This window comes from Oncorhynchus mykiss, chromosome 24 (assembly GCF_057628025.1).
Source record: "Oncorhynchus mykiss isolate SJ-2025 chromosome 24, ASM5762802v1, whole genome shotgun sequence".
In the NCBI taxonomy this organism is placed as follows: domain Eukaryota; kingdom Metazoa; phylum Chordata; class Actinopteri; order Salmoniformes; family Salmonidae; genus Oncorhynchus; species Oncorhynchus mykiss.
This window is the reverse complement of record NC_143045.1, coordinates 18,754,656-18,782,168: the sequence shown is the minus strand read 5'-3', so window position 1 is coordinate 18,782,168 and position 27,513 is coordinate 18,754,656. Positions and strand designations below refer to the sequence as shown.

The 27,513-nt window shown below is 44.2% G+C and overlaps 1 protein-coding gene across 1 annotated transcript in view; it reads right to left on the bottom strand.

The window, feature by feature from the left end:
• LOC110503912 (TNF receptor-associated factor 4) overlaps nucleotides 1–27,513 on the bottom strand; it is a 54,007-nt gene that overhangs the window by 7,946 nt on the left and 18,548 nt on the right. Inside the window, exons 2-4 of the mRNA XM_021582546.3 lie at nucleotides 5,593–5,644; nucleotides 1,937–2,041; nucleotides 1,544–1,705 (exon numbers count right to left, since the gene is read on the bottom strand). Of these exons, the coding sequence (XP_021438221.2) occupies nucleotides 1,544–1,705; nucleotides 1,937–2,041; nucleotides 5,593–5,644 (319 nt within the window). The remainder of the gene's footprint in view (nucleotides 1–1,543; nucleotides 1,706–1,936; nucleotides 2,042–5,592; nucleotides 5,645–27,513) is intronic.

Below are 27,513 nucleotides of genomic sequence, written 5' to 3'. Positions count from 1 at the left end.
AGAGAAGACAGGCTGTATACTGGTAAGAATCTAGCAACATTTTTAGCTATCTTTTGTTTTCTAATTTGGTCAGAAAGTAATTTTCGTTGCAAATTATAGCAAACTGTTAGCTAGTTAGCTGGCTGGCTCACTATTTAACGTTAAGTGTATGATCTGTGTAGTAATATTATTTGTATCTCAGAAAGCCATTATCATTGCTAGTTATAGCCTAATGTTAGCTAGTTAGCTAATATTGAACTTAGTTGGTTAACTTTAGCTACCTGCAGTTTGCATCACTAGTAGTATTGGTTGGGATTATGTGAATCCTTAACGGGTGGGGCAAATACCATGAATAACCACTCTCGTTGCATAATACATTTAGAAATCTATGTTATTCAATTATTGCACCCACACTGCTCGCACGCGTCAACGAGCGTCTGCGTTGCCAAGGGCTAAAATATGAGTAATTTCTATTTCTGACGCAGATCACGCTGCAAGTCCTGCCTCTCCCATTTCCTAATGGGTTTATAGAAGCAGGTACTCACGTGCCATCTCCTCATTGGTTATACCCACGTGGGTGATTGAAAGATAAACTGTGTTGCTGGTCGTCGTGGTAATACTATGAAGGTTAATTGCCAATCACCATATAAGTTCAAAGATGAAAAAGCCTGGAAGGAGAAGAGATGACTAGAAACGATTCTGTTGGCCTTTTTATGTGTGGATTAATTGTCGGAGTAGAGGATCTTGTGCATTTCAGGTAAAATAACAACTCAATGTTTATATCCCAGGACAAATTAGCTAGCAACAGCAAGCAAGCTAAATAGGACAAATTAGCTAGCAAGTGCAAGCTAACTAGCTAAATTGGCATAAATGTTTAATGCTTTTTGACCTGTCCCCAATTTAATGTAATTAGTTCAGAGTTTGTTTTGATATTTTAACCTGCGTGTCGTGATTGCGTTTGGTGTAGGTGGACAAAATGAATTTATGCACGATGGCGCACGCACGCAGACGGTTTGGGTTCCGTGTAAGGCTTAAGAGGGTGTGAACGATTGCTGAATAGGTGTAGTCAAAGAAGAGCTCTCCAGTAGGTGTACCAAAACATTCAAGGGCCAATTTTATGATCCCACTGCCACTGAAAATGAACAACGGACTTTCCTATAAAAAGCTGGAGCCATATTAATGATTCTGTTATGGTGGAAAGGCCACATTGGGCCTGTATAAACAGAGGAGGGGCAGCCTGTAAACAGTAACAGAGGTGTTAGTGAGAGGGAGAGAGGCTAACTTTAACCCTGAGGCACCACTTCTCTGGACGGAGAGAAAAACACAGTATGAAAGGTGCACAGTTCTATGTCTCTCCCCTCACGCCAACAAACGTGTTATTTCTAAATACACTGCCACCATCAAAAGCTAGTGTAATTTACATACTTGGCTTCCTGGAGTAGACACTACAAAGACTACTATTCACTCAGTGAAAAATGTGGCCTTAACCAGGTTGTTTACTTGCTAGTGCTACTCTGTAAAAATAGAAAAATTAAAAAGTAGGTCTCTGCTTGTTGTTGTTTACCTCATAGGCCTCCCCGGTGAACTCGCTCCCGCAGAACTCGCACTTGACCTTGCGCTTGGGGCAGTCGTGCTGCAGGTGGTCGGGCAGGTCACGGCGCGTCAGCTTGATGGAGCAGCGGTTGGGGCAGGGGATCACATTGAAGGCGCAGGTGGAGAAGTGACCCTGAGGGAGACGGAGGGAGGGGGGAGAGGAATGTGTCAGCAGCAAGACACCAACACGCTCTCTCAGCCTGCATTTAGCCAGGCCTGCGCTAGCAGATAACCCTACACACTGGAGGCACGAGACACAGGGCTATTGGCTTTAAAAAAAGGTATCTTAGACAGGATGAGAGAGGGAGAGGATGAGTGAGAGAGGTAAAAAAAGGGTAAGAAAGCCAGGCAGGCAGCTACTGACCTGGAGCTGCTTCATCTGTCCGGTCCAGCGACAGCCTTCCTCACTGTGGATGCAGCGGATGGGCAGAGCCAGGATCTGCTGCTCCAGCTCTGGGTCAGGGTAGATCTGTAGCCATGACACAACCACAAGGACATGATCAGCACTGGCCTTGTCCAGCCTATCTCCTGTTTCTGTAGCATGAGGCAGGTTGACGTACAAGTACACTGCCTGTACAGGAAGCTATCTCCTTAATACTGACTGCAAAACACAGGCATCGGGTCACACTGGGATAACTGCAGTATAAACCCTGGATGGTGTGGTTATTTTATGAGGACAGTATGGGGGAATAGTGGCCGCACCCAGGGCAACACTCAAACTAATATAGTGTGTCACTGATTAAGACAAAGGGTGTTTCCAGCAGTTAGGAATGATTATCATGTTGATGCCTAACTAAGTGTATTAATAATACAATGTAGCCTTGACAAAGAGGGTCTTAGCGACCAACAGCAAAACAGCAGAAGAGGAAGTTCAAAGTACTAGTCCTGGACATGACTGACGAATGAATCAGTCCCAAAATTAGGAATAACAATTGAACTTCTGTGAACACAAGAACACATACTGCAATGTTTATGGAATTATAGTTCATGAAATGTAGAAAACATCAGAGAGAGAATTAAAGTGAGGACGGAGGGAGCGAACACCCCATAGTCACTGATCAAGAAGGATGAGGTCCTTCTCTATCCAATCAAACCAAATCTGCTCCCTAAAGAACAGTATCCTCTGGATTTACAGATTTAGGCCACACAAACACACACACGCTCTCCGTGACAACCCTTGTGAGGCAGCACTGCATGAATCTCCGTCCATATGTTGCCCAGGCTGCCTCTGTCACACAAGGAGAAAAGGAACTTCCTCAAAATGTCAAAGCTGTCCCTAAAACAAATAACAGCTCAACTGTCGTCACACGCCTTCATACAAGAGGAGATCTCTCTCTCTATAGGCTATGAATCAAAACATTGAGATACTATGGTTTTACCATAGCCTACATTTTTTTTAGACATAAATAAGTAGTCTGTAAATGTTTATGTTCTCGTCACCCTATTAGAACGGTAAAAGTCAGAATTGTAAAAGGTAAATGTGCAATGGAATTAAAAAGGGTCCAGTGAATAATACATTAGGGCCAAAAATAGATCTGAGGTAAAACTTTTCACTCTCCTGACTTGGCAACATTTACTGGTCCATTAACTTACATGAACCGTTATGTCATCTCAAATAAAAGCTGTGTGCTACAGTAGTTTAACTAGTGAGGATGAATGATATATCACATTCACCATGCTGTAATGAAAACTGCCTTCAAGTCACCAAAATATAAAGTAGAGAAGAATCTTTCCATTTGAAAAGAGCTCAGCACTACGGCAGAGAATGTGTGTGTTGCTCCCAGTCTGTGATGTGTGTGTTGTGTGTCAGGTTGGGTACTATGACAGCAACAAATAAAGAATAGGTTATCTGTGCAAATGGACCAATAAAGCAAGTATTGTATTGTGCTACAGAACAACACTGTCTCTTACAATGTATTGCAGCATGTATGCAGCATAATAATGCATGGTGAGTGATTGAAGCAGATAACTGCAATACTATTTCCTACTGGAAATCACGTGCTGAGCCAAGATGACAAAGAAACCAATCCTCTAAAGTAAACCTTAACACTCCCTTATTGTTCCAGCCTGGGAGTCTGCGGGGGACTGCAATAAAGACCTTTTAATAACATAGTCCCCGGAGGATCATGGAACTAAAGCTGTCTGTCTGTCTGTCTGTCTGTCTGTCTGTCTGTCTGTCTGTCTGTCTGTCTGTCTGTCTGTCTGTCTGTCTGTCTGTCTGTCTGTCTGTCTGTCTGTCTGTCTGTCTGTCTGTCTGTGTGTGTGTGTGTGTGTTTTGGAATAGACAGTCAGCTGCAGTCTCACAGCAGAACCCATCCCTTTACATTACTGATGTTCTGCTTCCTCTCTTTGACAACAGGGCCATATTTTAATGACATGTTGCACTGCCTGGGTGAAATGAGAGCATTATTAGAATTGAGATGTGTTCAGGGGAGGGCAAGGACAGGGACATAGTGTAATGAGCTGTACCCAGGGAGCTGGACTGTGTCCCAAACGGCACCCTATTCCCTATATACTGCCAGGGCTCACAGGGTTCTGGCCAATAGAAGTGTACGATATAGGGAATAGGGTGCCATTTGGCACGCAACCCTAGTCACCAGCAGGGTGTATTTTACAGGTGACTGGGAGGCTGTGAAGGTATCAGTAAATACCAGTGTCTGACAGGTGTGCAATGAGCACGTCCTCCCAGTGGGGACCCGTGTACTTCTTCTCTGTCATGACTACATTCTCCTTAAGAGCTTCGCTAGCGCTCGCAGCTCGGCATAAGCAGCGCTACCCCACTGATCTCACCACCTCACTGGACTGCCTCTGAACTCCTAACACACTTTAGCATGCTAATGTTCTAGTATAGAGCATGATGGGCCTACTGTATGGGCAATTCATTAGTTCATGGGAAAACTAGCCAGTGAGACTGTACAGTAACTGAGATGATGAATTAGTGGTCATTGGTGTTTTAATTCCTTTGTTAAGCGTTAAGCTTGGGGTCCTCTCATGCACAGAGCAGAATTAAGTCCTTATCCTTTCGCTGCACACTCTGGCACAGTGGGGAAATCAAGTTTGTGAGAGAGTCATTCTTTCATTACGAATAGACTGCCACCATACACCCCATGTACAATCTGATTAAATGCTTAAAATAAAAGACGGAGTAAGAAGCCAAAAGTTTAATTAAAGAGATTTAGATGTGGTATTCTTTCTCTGGACCGGGATGAAGAGTTTTAGGAGAGCTACTGTTGTAGTGATTTTGCCTCTCTTTTCTGTCAGATCAACCCAATACCCTGCTTTTCTCCAGCAATGCAATACTTAAAAATATACCACAACCTTTGACTTTGGCTGTTAGGCTGGAGAGTGCTATTACCACTCCCCAGCCACTCTCCGGTTGTGTAATCATGTCTGCCCATTTGTTTTTCATGGGTACTGTATAAAACTGTAAAACTTCCATGTTGACAGTAGTGTGCGAGAGTGAACTGTTTGGTGCATTGAGAAACGGACCGTCATCAACCCTGACATTCCAAGGGGAATGAGTAGCCTGTGGTCCTTCGTTAGCGCAATTAGTGGGCCTATACGAGGATGGCTAGCTAGCTGCCTGAGCCCTCTGTCTGTTGGTCTATGGGTCTGGGGTAAGGGACATGGTGACTCATGTGCCCTTGCGGTTTCCCAAATGGCACCATATTCCCTATATAGTTCACTACTTTTGGTCAAAAGTGCCATTTAGGTCACACCACTTCAGATTCACAGTTAAAATAAGGCCTCATCTCAGCCTGACCAGGACGTGGTACAACACACAGATTTACATTCATAATACGTGTGTTGTAAGTTACTGGGTAGCCCAGAGACGTGATTTTGTAAGAAGGAGCACATCAGAAAGTGAGGGTGAATTCTGTTGATTGGGGCGTGTTTGTAGGCTTAACTATGGTTGTAGGCTTAAGTATTGGTTAACTGGCACATAGATCGTATTCAAACTTGAATGGGTGGGACTGTCAGGGACATGTGAGAAAGTGGATAAGTGAGTTTTAACCGTACCTTGGCATAGTCCAGGGGCAGCTGGTCCTCTGGGCACTTGAAGACCCCCTCACTGTAAGACATAAGAAGGAAAGGACACGTTAATAATCATTGACAATCCATTTTTATGATAGGGTACCACTGTCCTAAGAGGTCCACACATAGTGCCCTTGCCTCTACTCCAGTTGCCTTCAAAAAGCACCCGCACACCCATTCTCTGCTCTCACACACCCATTCTCTGCTCTCACACACCCATCCTCTGCTCTCACATACCCATTCTCTGCTCTCACACACCCATTCTCTGCTCTCACACACCCATTCTCTGCTCTCACACACCCATCCTCTGCTCTCACACACCCATCCTCTGCTCTCACACACCCATTCTCTGCTCTCACACACCCATTCTCTGCTCTCACACACCCATTCTCTGCTCTCACACACCCATTCTCTGCTCTCACACACCCATCCTCTGCTCTCACACACCCATTCTCTGCTCTCACACACCCATTCTCTGCTCTCACACACCCATCCTCTGCTCTCACACACCCATCCTCTGCTCTCACACACCCATTCTCTGCTCTCACACACCCATTCTCTGCTCTCACACACCCATCCTCTGCTCTCACACACCCATCCTCTGCTCTCACACACCCATTCTCTGCTCTCACACACCCATTCTCTGCTCTCACACACCCATTCTCTGCTCTCACACACCCATCCTCTGCTCTCACACACCCATTCTCTGCTCTCACACACCCATTCTCTGCTCTCACACACCCATCCTCTGCTCTCACACACCCATTCTCTGCTCTCACACACCCATTCTCTGCTCTCACACACCCATCCTCTGCTCTCACACACCCATCCTCTGCTCTCACACACCCATTCTCTGCTCTCACACACCCATTCTCTGCTCTCACACACCCATCCTCTGCTCTCACACACCCATTCTCTGCTCTCACACACCCATTCTCTGCTCTCACACACCCATTCTCTGCTCTCACACACCCATTCTCTGCTCTCACACACCCATTCTCTGCTCTCACACACCCATCCTCTGCTCTCACACACCCATCTTCTGCTCTCACACACCCATCCTCTGCTCTCACACACCCATCCCAACCACACTGCACTGTACAATAAAGCCAGCTTAGTTTATCTCAGCCACTAACTTTTATGAAGTTATCATGTTCCCTCCCTCCAGGGATTTATTTCCACAAATTCACAGTTGTATTACTGGAGAGGAAAAGAGAAGACGTTGCAGCCTGATCTGTCTATCTATATTACATTAAGGGCTTCTCTCCCCCGCCCCTACCCCTCCCTTTCTCTCTCGCTGTCATGTCAAAGGTGTTCATTTTTACCCCTCTTTTTAAAGGCAGGGGGATGACAATCTGAGCGTGTGTGAAGAAGCTTCCTGCTTCCTATAAAGAGCAGGAGGCCGGTAACTTTGTACCCTCCCCCCCTTCTCTATTTTCTCCAGCGGCAATAAAACCCAAATTAAGATCTGAGATCTCTGGTTTTATCACACAGGCAGCGCCAAAAATGAAACACTCACTGCCTGCCTTGATTTAGCTGCCTTTTACCAAGGGCAGGAAGAGATGGGTGGCCTGCCATGAGATGGGTAACAACGCAGCACGTCCCCAGTCCTGATGCCACCGTGAAATATTCACTCTAGATCTACAAAGAAGGCGCTGACAGAGCAACTTTGCAGTATTTTGTTTTTTTGGGTTATTTCTTACAAGCATTTCGCTACACCTGCAATAACATCTGCTAAATATGTGTACGTGACCAATGACGTTTTATTTGATTTACAGCGAAGCGAGTCAATAAGTGACACAAAGAGCAACTTTAAAAGGGCCATCAGTGGCAGATCCTCTGAGATTTTGCCTTGCGAGAGTACAGGGGGAACCGAGTGCAAACTGATTTTATATGTACAATTGCGTGAAAATGTCAGCAGTTAGACATCAACAGCGCGCTAAATGAATGGTAGACGAACGGGAAATCCACATTCGGTGGGATGTGTGCACCCCTTAAAGAGACGTGTCTGTAGTGAAGTGGTGGGCTGCAGGCCCCCTGCTGAGCCATAGTAGTGGCTGGGACATGGATCAAGAGGGTCAGTCAGTCAGTGACATGAGATGAGAATGTACTTCCCTTTCCTCGTGGCCCAGTGCACATATATGGGATCGTAATGTCATTTTCATAGGCCGTAGCAGCCAGGCAAGAATTTTGCAACAATTGATAGAGGTACTGTAACACTCATGGTGAAATGCTCCTTTGCTTTGCATACGTTTTCATTACCCACGGGTGTGAGAGGGGGACCAAAATAACCTCAGTGTTTTGGGTTGAAGCCACAAGGCCCTGAAGCTCCATCTGTCCTACTATCACCATGTACGAGGTAAGCAACAGAAAAAAAAGCTGACCTCTCCATTCTCTAAAGTACATTAATAGATTAATAGGAAAACAAAGAGCCCGAAGGGGGCAGGGAGGGCAGTGGTCTCTGCTCCCAGGGTCCTACAATGGGTGCCTCCCATTATGGGGACTACTTTTGCACTATGTAGGGTATAAGTTGCCATTTGGGATGCATACAACGTCCCTATTGACCAGGGTCCCCGTGGCCCTTGTTACACCCTGGAATCTAGTTGGCCTCAATGTCAATTGACAGAGCTTGAGGCCCCCAGGGAGTGGACCAGAGACCCAGGGCCATGTGGTGGTGGAACACATGATCAGTGATCATCCTGCACTTTGCCCCGGCTGGGCTGCCTGGCCTGCCTCTCCAGCTGCTGTGGAATCAGCTGCATGCAGAACAACAGACCAGAGGGATGACAGGGGGAGGGGGAGGGAGGGAGAGAGAGAGAGAGAGAGAGGTGAGGGAGGGAGGGAGGGAGGGAGGGAGGGAGGGAGGGAGGGAGGGAGGGAGGGAGGGGGAGGTTAATGCATTACGAGACGACAGTAATTCCAGTCCATTAGGGTCACTCTGTCAGCAGGGAGCTGGAGAGCAATTAATAAACAATGCATCTGTAAAAAAAGTATATAATCTATCGATCACCAGGTGAAAGAGCCCAGTCAGCAGAACATCTCATATGTACTGTGAAATAATTTACTAATCTCCATCATTAGAGCCTCATCTATTTGATGTTGATTATGCGTTTTAGAGCCACAGGGCCGGACTGCATGACGCAGAGCTGTGGGCTACATCCCAAACAACACCCTACTCCCTATATAGTGCACTATATTTTTTTTTTACCAGGGCCCACAAAAGTAGTGCACTGTATAGGGAATAGGGGGCCATTTGGCACGTGGGGCTGTGTAGTGACTCTTCCCCCATAAAGAGAAAGGAAATAGGAACAGACAGAAAGGGGTTCCTTGCTGGACTAGACGGTTGAGATGTAAGCAGCGCAGGAAAGAAGGGCTTACAGGTAAAGGACCCACCCAGGCTGCTCCTCTGCTCTGTCTGACACAGAGAGGCAGACAGTCGAAAAAACGTAGTCACAGCCTGTCAGGATTATTCCCTCCCTGCTTTGCAGAGAACGTCCTGCAGCCACGCATTCATTTGCTTGGCCCGCTGTTCATAATGCTCCCCGACTCTACAGCCCACTTGTTTGTGGAGCCCACTGCCGCTTTGTGACAGCACATTAGCAGAGAGGAGGGGGCATTGGATTAATAATAGCTTCTATACAAGTCTTCCCCTTCTCTTGACAAACCATTTCTATGACTACTTGAAGACCTTCTTACAGTGGAGAGTAAGGTTGCACTAATGACTGTTCAATGCCCTTGACTACTTCAATGCCCACCTCCAATCACTCAGCACTGTGAGAGGATCAACAATATTGTTATTGTAACACTGAAAAAAGGGAAATTACTTTGCATACATATAGTACAGCCTGGTCACCCGCAGAGACCTTGCACCCTGTCCACTCACAAACCAACGGCATTACTGATACCAACAGTTTCACTCCAACTAGGCTACAGTTTCACAGGAGACAAATATGTGCCTACTACGATACACAGGTCAGAGATAACAGTGCCTGACTTGAACACAGCTCTCACAAGCAAAGTCAATGATTATACAGGGTGAGTGGCTGATAAACTACAAACTAACCAATCACTCATGTTGGGAAAGCACTGCAGACAGAACTGCTCGGTAACCACATAGCGTGTTTAATATAATCACCACATTAAAATGTCAATGGGTTCCCATCCTTTCCCTGTCTCTAATACCGTGAGAGTAGCCTAGGCTCCACAGCTGTTGTGCTGCAGTGCAGGGAGGCCAAAATCCGATCCAGCAGGCCCGCGGACCAAAACAGCAGAAGGCTGGATGAGTATGCCCCACACCTAATTACATGTTCAAAATCACCCACTTATCTGGTAAGACAATAGCCTTCTCCCCAATTCTAATTAGGGTCATTTCCCCTCCATGGGTGAAAGTCCCCCCCCCCCCCAGAAATACCCTATTATTTCCCTGTACCCCCCTGACCCATCCCCCCTCCCCAGCCCCTAATTGCACCCTCTCTCTTGCCCTCAAATCCTCTTGTAGGCCCTGAGAGCAGATTAAACAGCTATCCATTGAGCCCAGTGATAACGTGAGGACAGCAATCACAACACTGTACCGTCACCCTCCATATGCCTCGTGACAGGCAGACAGCCGCCGAGAAGAACAAGACAAATCCCCCAGGTTTGGTTGGTCTGCAGAAGACTGCAGACAGGCTGTCTAGGGACAGTACAGTACAGCCACCACACACAGAGAAAGCTGCCAGGGAGACCCCAGACCCTAACCAGGTTTACAATAGTAAAGGGCATGGCTGTGTAGAGCTAAACAAACAACTCAGAGGAGTTTATGAGAGTTCTGGAGAGCAGGACGTCTGTGACCTGTTAACGTCCAAAAGAGAGTTCTGCTATTGCTGTGAGAGGTTGACTGCGTCCCAAATAGTACCCTATTCCTTAAATAGTGCACTACTTTTGACCAAGGCCCATAGGCCATTTGGGACTCAGAGGAGGTATTTTCAAACTCAGAGATCTTATCAAGACACTTGACTGGGTTGTCTGGCAAGTAGATGTATCAGGCCTGGCTTGCTTGTCTTCTCTGGAAGCTTACCCTGAGGTTTAATGTTCATCCTCATGCAAAATCATTTTATTTTGAAGTAAAGAAGTGGATTAACTCTTCTACACAAACAAGATCTTAAATGCCATCAGTTCCTTTTATTCAGGCTTCCTGGCTTTCAGTCTCCCAGCTGATCCCAATTCCATGCTTCCATGCTACCAGAATGTTGGGAGAAAACAGGAATCTTGTTTCATCTCAGCAGGAGATTCGTAATCCCCGAAATCCAACAGTTTTTTTGTGTGTATATGAATGTGTGTGTGTATGTGTTATAACTGACATCAAATTATCAGCCTCTTGTTTCCAACAGTAATGAGTCTGTCATTATAACTGCCCTTTACAAGCCCGTTGACAGACTAGCCTCCTGTCCAGGAGGTGTACTTGTACTTGTACACCACAGAAACATGACCCTAAGGGCCATTCTGGCTTGCACAATATAATATATGCACAATAAACCTATCCTATGCAATGCTGAAAGGGAGAAAATGTAAACCCGTTCCAGTTGAATTAAATGGCCTGTCGTAAAACTACATTTTCTGTTGTTTATACGATGCCTAGTAGTAACCAACAACAGATTGGGAGATTTCTTGCTGATGTTAGTAGCAGTTGGAGCTAATGAAAGGACTCTAAATCACAGCTCTCCTTCAAAAGATAAAGAGCCTCCATAACATTTGCCTAAATACACTACATGACCAAAAGTATGTGGACACCTGCTCATCGAACATCTCATTCCAAAATCATCTGCATTAATATGGAGTTGGTTCCCCCCTTTGCTGATATAACAGCATCCTCTCTTCTGGGAAGGCTTTCAACTAGATGTTGGAACATTTCTGTGGGGACTTGCTTCAATTCAGCCACAAGAGCATTAGTGAGATTGGCCACTGATGTTGGGCGTTTAGGCCTGGCTCGCAGTCTGCATTGCAATTCATCCCAAAGGTGTTCGAGGGATTTGAGGTCAGGGCTCTGTGCAGGCCAGTCAAGTTCTTCCACACCGATCTCGACAAACCATTTCTGTGTGGACCTTGTTTTGTGCATGGGGCCATTGTCATACTGAAACAGGGAAGGGCCTTCCCCAAACTGTTGGGGAAGGTCACAAATTTGGAAGCACAGTATTGTCTAGAAAGTCATTGTATGCTGTAGCGTTAAGATTTCCTTCACTGGAACTAAGGGGCACAGCCGAACTATGAAAAACAGCCCCAGACCATTATTCATCCTCCATCAAACTTTACAGTTGCCACTATGCATTGGGGAAGGTAGCTTTCTCCTGGCATCTGCCAAACCCAGATTTGTCCGTTGGACTGCCAGATGGTGAAGCGTGATTCCTCCCTCCAGAGAACACGTTTCCACTGCTCCAGAGTCCAATGGCGGCAAGCTTTACACCACTCCAGCCGACGCTTGGCATTGCGCATGGTGATCTTAGGCTTGTGTGCGGCTGCTCGGCCATGGAAACCCATTTCATGAAGCTCTCGACAAACAGTTCTTGTGCAGACGTTGCTTCCAGATGTAGTTTGGAACTTGGTAGTGAGCCCTGAGCCAAAGAACAGACAGAATTTGCTTCGCAAATGGCACCCTATTCCCTATAGTGCACTATTTTTGTCTAGAGACCTTTAAACTAAACTAGAGGTCGACTGATCATGATTTTTCAACGCCGATACCGATACCGATTATTATTTTTGAAATGTATTTGTAATAATGACAATTACTACAATACTGAATGAACACTTATTTTAACTTAATATAATACATCAATAAATCAATTTAGCCTCAAATAAATAATGAAACATGTTCAATTTGGTTTAAATAATCCAAAACGAAGTGTTGGAGAAGAAAGTAAAAGTGCAATATGTGCCATGTAAGAAAGCGTTTAAGTTCCTTGCTCAGAACATGAGAACATATGAAAGCTGGTGGTTCCTTTTAACATGAGTCTTCAATATTCCCAGGTAAGAAGTTTTAGGTTGTAGTTATTATAGAAATTATAGGACTATTTCTCTCTATAGCATTTGTATTTCATATACCTTTGACTATTGGATGTTCTTATAGGCACTTTAGTATTGCCAGTGTAACAATATAGCTTCCGTACCTCTCCTCGCTCCTACCTGGGCTCGAACCAGGAACACAACGACAACAGCCACCCTTGAAGCAGCGTTACCTATGCAGAGCAAGGGGAACAACTACTCCAAGTCTCAGAGCGAGTGACGTTTGAAACGCTATTATCGCGCACCCCGCTAACTAGCTAGCCATTTCACATCACATCGTTACACCAGCCTAATCTCGGGAGTTGATAGGCTTGAAGTCATAAACTGCAGAGCTGCTGGCAAAACGCACGAAAGTGCTGTTTGAATGAATGCTTATGAGCCTGCTGGTGCCAACCATCTCTCAGTCAGACTGCTCTATCAAATCATAGACTTAATTATAACATAATAACACACAGAAATCCGAGCCTTGGGTCATTAATATGGTCGAATCCGGAAACTATCATCTCGAAAACAAGACGTTTATTCTTTCAGTGAAATACGGAACCGTTCCGTATTTTATCTAATGGGTGGCATCCATAAGTCTAAATATTCCTGCTACATTGCACAACCTTCAATGTTATGTCATAATTCTGGCAAATTAATTCGCAATGAGCCAGGCAGCCCAAACTGTTGCATATAACCTGACTCTGCGTGTAATGAACACAAAAGAAGTGACACAATTTCACCTGGTTAATATTGCCTGCTAACCTGGATTTCTTTTAGCTAAATATGCAGGTTTAAAAATATATACTCTGTGTATTGGTTTTAAGAAAGGCATTGGTGTTTATGGCTAGGTACACGTTGGAGCAACGACAGTCCTTTTTCGCGAATGCGACTGCATCAATTATATGCAACGCAGGACACGCTAGATAAACTAGTAATATCATCAACCATGTGTAGTTATAATTAGTGATTATGATTGATTAAGTTTAATGCTAGCTAGCAACTTACCTTGGCTTCTTACTGCATTCGCGTAACAGGCAGGCTCCTCGTGAGGCAGGTGGTTAGAGCGTTGGGCAAGTTAACTGTAAGGTTGCAAGATTGAATCCCTGAGCTGACATAGTAAAAATCTGTCGTTCTGCTCCTGAACAAGGCAGTTAACCCACCGTTCCTAGGCCGTCATTGAAAATAAGAATGTGTTCTTAACTGACTTGCCTAGTTAAATAAAGATTAAATAAAGGTGTCAAAAAATAAATAATCCAAAATGACCGATTTCCGATTATTATGAAAACTTGAAATCGGCCCTAATTAATCGGCCATTCCGATTAATCGGTCGACCTCTACTTTAAACCCTGGTCAAAATAAGTGCACTATATAGGGCATAGGGTGCCATTTGAGACACATAGAGAGGGATCCCCGGGATGAGGAAGGAGGTGGAGGACACAGGGTGAAGCAGGTGTTTCTATCTATGGAACCTGATACGATGGGAGGGTAGCATTCCCTGCTCCCGCTGAATGCAGACTTTTACAGCCTGGACAAAGGCAGCGGCAGCAGCCCAAATATGCAGCCCCTATTCCCTACATAGTGCACTACTTTTGACCAGGATTCATAGGGCTCTATATCAGAATAGGGTTCCATTTGGGAAGCAGCGAGGCTCACCTCAGACTTCCTCTTTGTCTCTGGGAGGAGAAGGAACTACCTCCACTTTCTATATGTTTAACACTTTTTGGGTTACTACATGATTCCATATGTGTTATTTCATAGTTTTGATGTCTTCACTATTATTCTATAATGTAGAAAATAGTAAAAATAAAGAAGAACCCTGGAATGAGTAGCTGTGTCCAATCTTTTGACTGGTACTGTACATCTTGTTTTGTTTTGCCTTTTTTAAATCGGGGTTTGATTGACTGATGCATAGAGGACATGCTTGTACAGCAAATGTCATTTGTAAAATCATATCTGACTCCCATCATTGGTGTTGGAATTGTCCATGTCCAGTCAGTGACAGCTTAATGTGAACTGACAATGTCTGACTATCTGAATGTCACGGACATCAACAAGAGTTGATTCTGCCTCGGGTATTAGGCCTAGTTCCTCAAGATCCAGTTTGTTCAAGCCTGGACCCAGACAGTATGTATTCTGTATCTACTCTACTACAGACACTCTTAATACATTTTCATGAGTATTTCTACTGTTGTTCTCAGCTACAATAGCACAAATGATGCAAGTGGAGGAAAGCCAACTAGGCCTCATACTACAAGGACAAGTGTGTGGGTGGTTGTCTGGCAGTGTTTCCATGGCTCTCTCTCTCTCTTCCTGCTCTCCCGTCAACATACTGGATGCATCCCAAATGGCACCCTATTTCCTTTATAGTGCATAGAGCTCTATGGGCCTTGTGCAGTATAAAGAGAATAGGGTGCAATTTGGGACACAAGCACTCTCCTCACTAGGATGAAAGATATTGACTAAGGTAGAAGAAACCCATGGGGAAAACTACTGTGTTTAAATAGCCTACAGACAGACATAGCATTCAGACAGTGAGCATTCCCATCCAAGAGATGAGCTTCGTGAACACAAAATATACACTTGTGGCCAAAAATATTGGCACCCTTGCACTTTTTTCAAATAATACACAATTTCTAAAATGGCCTGGACAATATTATTGACACCTTCTATAAGTAGTTAAAAATCATTTGATTTCAAGCAGGTTACATTGGAATTGAACTCACCTGTAGTGAGTTGCAGGTGCCTGCAATATAAAAAGCACACATTTAACCAGTTTGATCAGAGAAAAGGACTCCTTCTCCTGTTCTGTGTCACTGTGTGTACCGCAATGAGCATGGAGAAAAGAAAGAAAACCAGAGAATTATCTGAAGAGGTTAGACACAAGATTGTAGCCTAGCATGGACAATCAATCTCAAGGCTAGAACTCCATCTCCAGAGACATTGATGTTCATATTTTCACCGTACATAATATTATCAAGTCCAAAGCCCACTGTAGCCTACCTCCCTGTACGTGTCTGCAAGAGAAAAGTTGATGGAAGATTGCAGCAAAGGATTATCTGAATGGTGGAGAAAGCACCTCGATCAACTGCCACACAGATTCAAGCTGACCTTCAGACACAAGGTACGACAGTTTCAACAAGCACCATGATACTCCTGTCATATAACCCCCAGGAGGACCCCACTGCTGAGAGAGAGACATAAGAACGCCCATCTGCAATTTGGCAAAATACACCTGAACATGCCAAAATCCTTATTGGAGAAGGTTCTGTGGAGAGATGAGACCAAATTTGAGCTTTTTGTAAATATATATATATATTTTTTTATTTTACCCCTTTTTCTCCCTAATTTCGTGTTATCCAATTAGTAGTAGTTACTGTCTTGTCTCATCGCTGCAACTCCCGTACGGACTAGGGAGAGGCGAAGGTCGAGAGCCATGCGTCCTCCGAAACACAACCCAACCAAGCCGCACTGACACAACGCACATCCAACCCGGAAGCCAGCCAGACACAAATGTGTCGAAGGAAACACCGTACACCTAGCGACCTGGTCAGCGTGCACTGTGCCCAGTCCGCCACAGGAGTCGCTAGTGTGCGATGAGACAAGGACATCCCTGTCGGCCAAACCCTCCCTAACCTCGGACGACGCTGGGCCAATTGTGCGTCGCCCCCTGAGCCTCGCGGTCGCGGCCGGCTGCGGCAGAGCCTGGGCTCAAACCCAGAATCTCTGGTGGCACAGCTAGCACTGCGATACAGTGCCTTAGACCACTGCGTCACCCGGGAGGCCCCTCACCATCTCTATGTTTACTGAAAAAAATGAAGCCTTCAACAAAAAGAGCACCTTCCCTACAGTCAAACATGGAGGAGGTTCAGTGAAGCTGTGGGGTCGCTTTGCTGCCTCTGGCACTGGGTGCCTTGAACGGGTGCACGGTATCGTGAAATCAGGAGAATACCAAGGCATTTTGGAGTGCAATGTCAGACCCAGTGTCAGAAACCTGGGTCTCCTTCACAGGTCATGGGTCTTCAAGCAAGACAATGACCCAAACACACTTCAAAAAGCACTCAGGAATGTTTCAAGACAAAACGCTGGACTGTTTTGAAGTGGCCAGCAATGAGTCCAGATCTAAATCCCATTAAAAGCTTCTGGAGAGATCTGAAAACAGCAGTTGGGAGAAGGCACCCTTCAAGTCTGGGAGAACTGGAACAGTTTGCACAAGAGGAGTGGGCCAAACTGCCACTAAAATGGTGCAGGAAGCTCATTGATGGCTATAGGAAGCGCTTTGATTCATAAACAGTATTGGTAAGGATGCAATGTTGTGTTTAATGAGAGCTTCCCATAACTCAGGTGGGGGTCAGGTGAACCATAAATATTCACTGGGTGCGTCCGAAATAACACCCTATTCCCTATATAGTGCACTACCACTGTGTGTCTCGGTGATGCCGATCATGCACAGAGAAAGTGGAGGAAGTTCCTTCTCCTCCCAGAGACAAAGAAGAGGGCTGGGGTGAGCCTGTTTTCGTCCCAAATGGCACCCTATTCACATGTAGAGCCCTATGTGTCCTGGGCAAAAGTAGACCACTATATTGGGGAAATGGTGGCATTACGGACGCAGGTATTGATCATGGGACAGCTCTCTAGAAAAATGTACAAAGATGGAAGTTCTTCAGATGCAAGTGACGGCACTAGTTTGCACCGCTTACTTAACAAAATACATTTTTCTTTGCAGTTCTCCGAGTGAGCTGGCAATTGTGAGCACAAGCCATCTGTGAGCTAATTCACACAGTCCTACCACGTTCAAAGGTTAGCGAAATATCAATTTGTTTTCAAATGCCATCTTTGTTTAGCAGCACTAATGCAGGCAGTTGTTGAAGGGTAATAATGTGTTAACGTATATTTTCCAAGGGTTTTAGAATTGCATCATAATCAAGCTTTTGAATAATCATCATAATCATAATCAAGCTTACGAATTGCATGGCAGCAGCTCCCCCCCCCCCCCCCCCCCCCCGAGTAGAGCGTAGGGGAACAAGCTAGCACATCAAAACCTGACAACAAAAAAGGGCAAAGTTATGTTCTCTGACATCCTTGTAAGAAAAGGAACAGACGGATAGTTCTCTGACATTTATGATATCAGACGTATGTTCTGAGTCACAGGGAGTTCTCTGAGAATACATCATGGAATAGGTTCTGCACACTATTCAGAGGGGGATCTGAGGTGGTTGATCGGTTGGAAACCAGGAGCGTCTGCTCTACACCGTTAGCCTACACTGTGACTCATAGTGGCACAGCTCTGATGCAAGTCGACTGTGTTCTGGCGCAACAGAAAACACAGACCCCCCAAAGGGTCCAGCCACCTGCCAGAGCACAGAGGAGAGAGGGAGGGATGCGGCCATCTGCAAATTGGGTTCAAGTCTCTGAGACGCCATAATCCATGTTTAACTGTGTGAGAGGAGGGGAGACGGGGCTTACACTCCTTCACAATCCCTGTTGCCGTCTCCTTCCATCAATGTGACTGTGCTATAGACATGGAGTCTTCATCAGGGGAACCAGGGCCTCAGAATCTTCACGTGGCCTGCAAACTGCCAAACCAACTGCCAACCCAGCACAACCTTTCTTGTCGACTTTGTACTTTTGTAATAGTCAATCGGATGAAAATACTGTCAACTGAGTAAATGTATGGTTTCGTTGAACTCGCTTGAACTGGCAAACCTTCACTGGTGATCGATAGCTCAGCTGGCAGAGTTAAGTGCTTCATTGGGTTGGCAATGAATCCTCTCCAATGGGATGGACTGCATACAAGGCTGGATTTAACTGTACTGTTTAGCCTACATGTACTTGGATGGTGCTCAAATAGGATAAATAAATTAGCAAATGTAATGCGTTCCAGGGCTCTAAATTAACATTTTTCACTGGTAGCACTTGTGCATACATGAAATTTAGGAGCACCAGAAAATAATATTTTTAAAATTTATTTAGGTACAGCCTATATCGGACCTGTATGAATTCTAGCAACTGTTGAAGCATGTTGTGCTCCAGAAACGAATATGTAACACTGCAAACACACTGGTTTATTATAAAAGCTAAAATGTTGATAAGAATACCTGTCATTGCAATTACAAAGTCATTTGTGGAATATTAGTTTTCTACATTGTGTAGAAGCACTATTTTCCCATCGAGATGCATTAAATTGAAAATTGTACACCGTCACTTTAAAAACATCAGGTTTGTGATGATGAGATGAAAGAGAACTGTCAATCATTTATTGCTATGATCAAAGATCATGGACATACTGACAAGATTACATGTCTCTCCGTCGTAACAATGGGAGTTGTCCACAAAGCGGCGGTCTATCTCCCACCTATTCTTTTTTTGGATTGGTGGATACATTTCATTTTTGTAATCCTTTTTTTAATATTCAATGAGGGTTGATGACGTTAACCACCTGTATTCAATGAAGAGAGATGCTATGCTACTAGCCTTATGCCATAAATATATGCAAAGCCATCTCGTAGTGTTGGTTACAGCTTTTTGAGGTTGGTTTGATTATTTAAAAAAGAATCACGTTAACAACACATAATTTTAAAAATTATACAAGTCCCATGATTGTAGTGACTGCCCATTAGAGCTCATCAGCTTGTAGTCCTAAAACTGGGAAATGAGTTACCTCTGGTTAGTTCAGCCATCCCTATGGGAAAAATGGATAGGGAAAGAATAGGGTTTTGGAATAAAGGACGAAAATAAGGTCTGAGGTTAACACAGGTTTAGGAGATCGTATACGTTTTGTTCTATGAGATATCAGTCAGGTAATATGACCTTTATGAATGATGAAGCCTTTGTGTTTTTTTATTACATAAATTCAAAAGTTAGCTGATGAAGATTATCTCATAGAACAGAACGTATAAGATCTCCCAAGCCTGTGTTTACAACAGACCTTATTTTCGGCGTCTATCCAAAAACCCTACAAAAAAACGCAGTCATTTTTCCCATTAGCTTTGTCCAACGAACCATGGTACAGTTAGTGCCTACAAAAAGATGCCATTACAATTTCTCTACATTGATCTCCTGAAGAAGCTATCCCCTTTCCTTTCTTTCTGTGACCCCAAATGTTTTGATGTACCGGTACATTTACCTGGTTGTTAGCCAGCCAACCCACTCCACTGTCGATGTTAATGGCTGAACAAAGTGACTGAACAAAGTATTAACAAATGGTTAATAACACGCAAGTAGTTCTGGAACGGCCCACAACATGGTTTATGATTTATCCTTGCGATCCGCTATAGCAGGGTTTCCCAAACTCGGTCCTGGCCCCCTCACCCCATAACCAAGTCATCTGAATCAGCTGTGTAGTGCTAGGGCAAAAACCAAAACATGCACCCAGAGGGGGCCACAGGACTGGGTTTGGGAAACCCTGCGCTATAGAAAGATAAAAATGATCTTTTGACCTGGTTGGGTTAGAAGCAAGTCCCTTTCGCTGTAGTAATGGTGCAACCATGATGCTAACAGATCTGCTCTCGCTTGTTTCTCCAGGGCACTCTGAAACATCCCTACAGCCAAGCCTTGTCATTACAACAATTATTATCTGGGAGATGTTTTTTATAGTTGCAAAGTGCTCCCAAAATAAAATTCCTGGTCGCACAGCAAAATATTTTGCCAGATATGCGGCCAAATTGGTCACACTTTAGAGCCCTGAATGCATTGCCAGATCATTTTTCCACCCACATTTTTGTATATGCTGCCTGCATGCAGGAGGTACAAGTGAATCAATTCAATTTCATTAACTCCTGTTGATCTGGGTCCAGGGTGGGGTTTTGAGATGGAGAGCGGTCCCATCAATCCTAATGGGAGCTAGCTGGGCTCTGGCTGCACACCATGCATGACTGCAGCCGCCCTCATACTCAACACATTCGCAGCACAGATAAAGTACAAACAGACAAGAAACCCCTTACAGCCACACACACTGTACACACACCCCCAAGCAGGACCAGCAGTATCACTGCTCTGAGCACTTCAGTTGAACCCATGAAAACCCATCTAAGAATGGGGACTTGATGAGGGAATAAAAAGGAGAAGGTTGTCTTTGATCTTAAGTTTGAGCTGCATCCCAAATGGCACCCTATTCCCAATATAGTGCACTACATTTGACCAGAGCCCTATGGGCCCTATAAAGGGAATAGGGTGCCATTTGCTTCTCACAGGGCTTGGCTACCACCAGGGGCCAATGAAGGTTCTGGTTTTGACATGGCACACATGTGAGAAGGAGCCACTAGCCTCTGAAGAAGTGCTAAGAGCTCCTGTCAAAGTATTAGAGGTGTGAAACTCCCCACTCTGATCAGCACTGTCTGCTTCTACTCTCTTTACTTCTCACACCCACACAACTCTGGTAAACTGGGGCACTATAAAACAGAGCAGAAGCTTAATCTTCAGTTTACACATATTGGACTCAAATTAGCATACACACACACAGTAAATGCATTTCCTCACACATGCATTTCCTGACGTTTTAATGACAGATGGTAGTTCTAATTATAGCTTTGCTTTCAGGGGGCAGATGTCTGCTGTGGGGGTGATCCGCAACGAGCGACGTCTGCTGCCTTTGAAGGGCTGTGGTGCCGCCACAGTAATCCTGAAGAATGCCAACCAACGCTGGGCAGAGGGGCTCAGAGACTGGCTTATGACTAGCCCAAGCACTGATTGGCTTATTAAAAGAGGCACTTTGTCTTATTATAAACACATAGCATAGGACTAAGAGACTGTCCTGCCATCACCCCTCAAACACTGAGGATGTGTCACAATTGGCATACTATTTCTTATGTAGTGCACTACTTTTGACCAGGGCCCAACCTGAGTGAGCTAATGGAGCCAGAAAGTAAAGCATACATCAATACAGTAAATCTGAGACATAAAGGTGACATCCTGCCCCCTTCTCAAACTCACAGGAGGTATTCAGACTCCTCTTACAAACACCTCACTAATCTCTGGTATTCACCGGCAGGATATCCGGCAGAGGAGAGGAGTACAGGTTTGGTCTTAATCCTGAGGGATGAGAGAAACAGAAGAGTACTATTCCATCCCTGCTTCTTAAAGCACCGCCTGTGATTAGTTAAGACACTGCTGGAGGTATAAGCTCCTTAATGCAGAGGTGAGATGGTTCCTCATTGGGAAATGAAATCTAGACCTCATGGGACAGCCTACTTTAGGGATAAAGACTGCAGCATCCCTGAGAGAGCGTAAGTAAATCCTCTGCACATTCTAACAAAGGCAAAAAGCTGTAAGACTGCCAGAGATTAAAATGGCACTTTTTCACTACTTACCACAAAAGTTGCCTTGATACTTTCGAGCCAAACTGAAGTATGACGTAATCAGCAGACACATATCATACCGTAGACTAGAGGTTTCCCCCAGAAGGCATCCCACCACCAAAAAACACAGTCAGAGTACTGTGAGTAGAATGTCTATCATCCTCTAGACATGAGTAGGGCTGTGGCAATCATGTACTGTAATTCCGTCAGCCGATTGTCAAGCAAATAACTGCCAGTCTCACAGTAGTCGACCGTTCTTTAACATAAACACAATTAGCATCTCCTGGCTAGCCTACAAGCCACTGATGTAGACCTTTGGAACATCTACATTTTAAAAAGTCTAATAAATCCATGTAATATAGCCTACACCATTACAATAATTCCATGATTTGTTTTAGACAGGTCTTAAGAAACATGATAGGAAGAAAATGGAGTCTATTTCAGAAGAACAGAATAGCATATTCTGAGTTGTCCTTATGTGGGGTCCTGATCTGGCTATGCCAGATGGCTGTGGGCCACACTAGGTCATTTAGCAGACAAGATTTGCTGAGCATTCCATGGTATTATTTTATATGTTATAGTATGAAAAATACAATTGAACAAAGCTGAATAAAAAAGAAAGGATATGTTCTCCAAACGATTTGAGGGAGTGCGGACATGCGGCTATTCTGTGTTGAGCGGTTAACAAAGAAATAGGTACTCCTATATGCTTAATTTAAAGTTATGTAACTTTAGTTGTGATACAAACGTTGGGCTATATGTTTAGATTTGTAATACATTGTAAGGCTGCATGATGAGACTCTAATGATGATTTGAAAGAAGTCGCTTGAAAGGCATGAGCTCTGCTTTGTTTTTTTGTACAGGCTGTACACACTTCTCTCATTCACAATTTGAAAATGATCTCCCCCAAACTTGAAACTCACGCACTGCGTATGTGTGCCAGTTAGGCTCTACAACCGTTGTAAAGCGGATTAATATGCTTAATTTTAAGAAGTTATTTGGCCACTTTATCAAAGCATACAGTATAGGCCTATGGGCTTGGCTACATGAGGTATGCAATAATGATTTGAAAAAGTTGCAGAAAAAAGTATGCATATTTTCTTGCCTTACTGCACACAAGATGGGCATCATTCACAAGCGTTAATATATCATTCACACGTGATAGGCTAATATTGTGACCCATCACATTATTCTTGATTTAATTTTCTCTTTACATATACTAAATAATATATGTGTGAGATTTGTTTAGATTTAGAATGGACCATTATTATGCACCTGTCTCGAAACAGGGGCCGGGGAAAAAATACATGTCATCTATGCACTTAAATAGAGAATGGAGGACTCCTTTCCCGTGGTTAATTTTCATGCCAGCCACGTAAGCTATATTCCTATTGTAAAGAGAAGCAATGTGCATAATATTAGGAAAGTTGAGAAATAAATATAGTAGGCCTGGCCTATAGAAAGCTGATGGGATCCTCCTCTTTTTAATAGAGGCCATCACTCTGTTTTCTCACACAATTGCATAGCCTATAGAAATGTTGCGCAACATGAGCTCATGGGCTCTCATGAAGTGTTTGATTAGATTTTCGATGACATTTACATTGATGTCAGAGTGATTCGAGGGACAATAGAGTGCTGAGTACCAGGCAGTTAGCAAGTTTGGTAGGCTACCAATGACCATCAGCGGCATCAGAGCTTGGAGAAGCCTAATTACCATGACTAAACGGTCACATCGAATTTGACTGAGGTCGTGACTCGTGACTGCCGGTGTGGCGGTAATACGGTCACCATAACAGCTCTAGACATGGGGAGTGTTTGGTGAAATACAATCTCGATAAAGCCTCGAGTCCATAACTATAAACAAGGCCCAGTTATAATATACCAGGGACACAGAACTGAGAGTGATGAATATGCCCAAGGCTAGTTCGTTTCCACCATTAGCATGTATCCCCAAAGAGTAATCCTCCCCCTGAGTGCTTGTGAAGAGTTTTAAAACCACACTAAGATCTGTTACTCCCAAGACAATAAAAAATATTCTCTCCATAAAGTATTACTGGCAGCTGTCCAACTACAAGTAATATATCTATCACAAGCAGCGTAGCGGTTTAGTTTCTAAATTAGGCATCCTTGAAATGTTCTTAGTCCAAGGCTCTACACTACAGTCAGTGCCACTAGTGACCAGTGACGGTTCATTGACCCTCCAGCCCAGTTCACTGTGATTTACCTGCTCCCTGACATCACAGAGCACATTTTACAGTCATTTAGTCATTCTGTTGGTTGAGCACACTCCTTCCATTATTCTGTTCTCACTGGGGCATAAGGCGAGCCGGGCAGGCAGAACCCCTTTGAATGCCTGGACAGCCAAGCCATCTGCTCCATGGTGGAGTTGAAATCAGTGCTTCGTCCATCACTGAAATAATGCACACAACAGTGACTGTTGTTCCTACTCCTCACACAGAGAAAGGAGTCATAAACAAATGTTTACTTTATTGCACTTTTTTTTGTGTCTTTTCCTACTAGCACGGACTTTGCTGATAAATTCTTTATTGAGGAAAAATGTACTTACCACAACTACAATGACTAAAATGTAAATGTAATGAGGTTCTGCAGAAAGAGACCATACAGAGGAAAGCAGAAAACCCAATCTGAAGTGTCCTGACCCTCTAATCCTTCGTCAACTTCTTCCGTCACACCGGTCAATGGAGAAGTTTAGGCGATTACAAAAACTGAGAGAACAACAATGGCCTGCCAACAGGATCGCACGGTGGCAAGACCACATTAGCATTGTGCTAATCCAGGAAGCTGGTGGCTAAAGGCGGATTACCTCACCAACTCCATACTGCTTCCCCCAGCACACTGTCCCAGGGACAGCAGGTGGGCTGGACACAAAATCCCTCCCTGCTACCAATAATGTCTTATGGACTACATATCTTCTGATTTTCCTGCATCTGCTCTCAAGCCTGCACAGAGACATGCAACATGTAGCAGCAGTATGCTAGCGTTGGCTAAAGACGGCACTGGTAAGACGTATTTTAGTATAAGAACTTCTCATCACCACTCATTTCTTTTAAAACATTCACTGTGTGAGATGTCAGCAAAATGCAACAAATGGCTTTTGAGAAAAGGCAGTGAATTAATTAGCATCAAGCTATTTATACCTTGCTTCTATGGCACATCAATAGATGAGGAGTAAGTTAGGCAAATAAGATACAATTGAGGACTGTTGAAAGCAATATTTTTTCTGTGTCTAACCTATCTGACCTGTGATTCACCACCGTGCTCCCATTTCATACTCAATTCCCACAACAACCATAAAGCCTTTTGCTGGTTGTAAAGACCAGAGGGGTTCATTGCAGGGTGTATTTGTGTCTGGAGGGAACAATGGCGAAAAGGAATTACCTTCTTGTCACCTTTTAGGAGTTGCTGATACAAAAAGCCTGAATGGGTGCACTGAAATAGAACCTGTTGCCATTAAATGTCTAGTTATGTTAAAAGAGATAGCTCCAAGGTCAAGTTCCAATTTGCTCTCCTTTCTTCACCTTGATACGGTTTACATAGAATATAGGTGATCTACTGTGCTTAGTGCTTCACCCATAGCTTAGTGCTTTACCCATAGCTTAGTGCTTCACCCATAGCTTAGTGCTTCACCCATAGCTTAGTGCTTCACCCATAGCTTAGTGCTTCACCCATAGCTTAGTTCTTCACCCATAGCTTAGTGCTTCACCCATAGCTTAGTGCTTCACCCATAGCTTAGTGCTTTACCCATAGCTTAGTGCTTTACCCATAGCTTAGTGCTTCACCCATAGCTTAGTGCTTCACCCATAGCTTAATGCTTCACCCATAGCTTAATGCTTCACCCATAGCTTAGTGCTTTACCCATAGCTTAGTGCTTTACCCATAGCTTAATGCTTTACCCATAGCTTAGTGCTTTACCCATAGCTTAATGCTTTACCCATAGCTTAGTGCTTTACCCATAGCTTAATGCTTTACCCATAGCTTAGTGCTTCACCCATAGCTTAGTGCTTCACCCATAGCTTAATGCTTTACCCATAGCTTAGTGCTTTACCCATAGCTTAATGCTTTACCCATAGCTTAGTGCTTTACCCATAGCTTAGTGCTTTACCCATAGCTTAGTGCTTTACCCATAGCTTAGTGCTTTACCCATAGCTTAATGCTTCACCCATAGCTTAGTGCTTTACCCATAGCTTAATGCTTCACCCATAGCTTAGTGCTTTACCCATAGCTTAGTGCTTTACCCATAGCTTAATGCTTTACCCATAGCTTAGTGCTTTACCCATAGCTTAATGCTTTACCCATAGCTTAGTGCTTTACCCATAGCTTAATGCTTTACCCATAGCTTAGTGCTTCACCCATAGCTTAGTGCTTCACCCATAGCTTAGTGCTTTACCCATAGCTTAATGCTTCACCCATAGCTTAGTGCTTTACCCATAGCTTAGTGCTTTACCCATAGCTTAGTGCTTTACCCATAGCTTAATGCTTTACCCATAGCTTAGTGCTTTACCCATAGCTTAATGCTTTACCCATAGCTTAGTGCTTTACCCATAGCTTAATGCTTTACCCATAGCTTAGTGCTTCACCCATAGCTTAGTGCTTCACCCATAGCTTAATGCTTTACCCATAGCTTAGTGTTTTACCCATAGCTTAGTGCTTTACCCATAGCTTAGTGCTTCACCCATAGCTTAATGCTTTACCCATAGCTTAGTGCTTCACCCATAGCTTAGTGCTTTACCCATAGCTTAGTGCTTCACCCATAGCTTAATGCTTTACCCATAGCTTAGTGCTTCACCCATAGCTTAATGCTTTACCCATAGCTTAGTGCTTCACCCATAGCTTAGTGCTTCACCCATAGCTTAGTGTTTTACCCATAGCTTAGTGCTTTACCCATAGCTTAATGCTTCACCCATAGCTTAATGCTTTACCCATAGCTTAGTGCTTCACCCATAGCTTAGTGCTTCACCCATAGCTTAGTGCTTCACCCATAGCTTAGTGCTTCACCCATAGCTTAATGCTTTACCCATAGCTTAGTGCTTCACCCATAGCTTAGTGCTTCACCCATAGCTTAGTGTTTTACCCATAGCTTAGTGCTTTACCCATAGCTTAATGCTTCACCCATAGCTTAATGCTTTACCCATAGCTTAGTGCTTCACCCATAGCTTAGTGCTTCACCCATAGCTTAGTGCTTCACCCATAGCTTAGTGCTTCACCCATAGCTTAATGCTTTACCCATAGCTTAGTGCTTTACCCATAGCTTAATGCTTTACCCATAGCTTAGTGCTTCACCCATAGCTTAGTGCTTCACCCATAGCTTAGTGTTTTACCCATAGCTTAATGCTTTACCCATAGCTTAGTGCTTCACCCATAGCTTAATGCTTTACCCATAGCTTAGTGCTTCACCCATAGCTTAGTGCTTCACCCATAGCTTAATGCTTTACCCATAGCTTAATGCTTTACCCATAGCTTAGTGCTTCACCCATAGCTTAATGCTTTACCCATAGCTTAATGCTTTACCCATAGCTTAATGCTTTACCCATAGCTTAGTGCTTCACCCATAGCTTAGTGCTTTACCCATAGC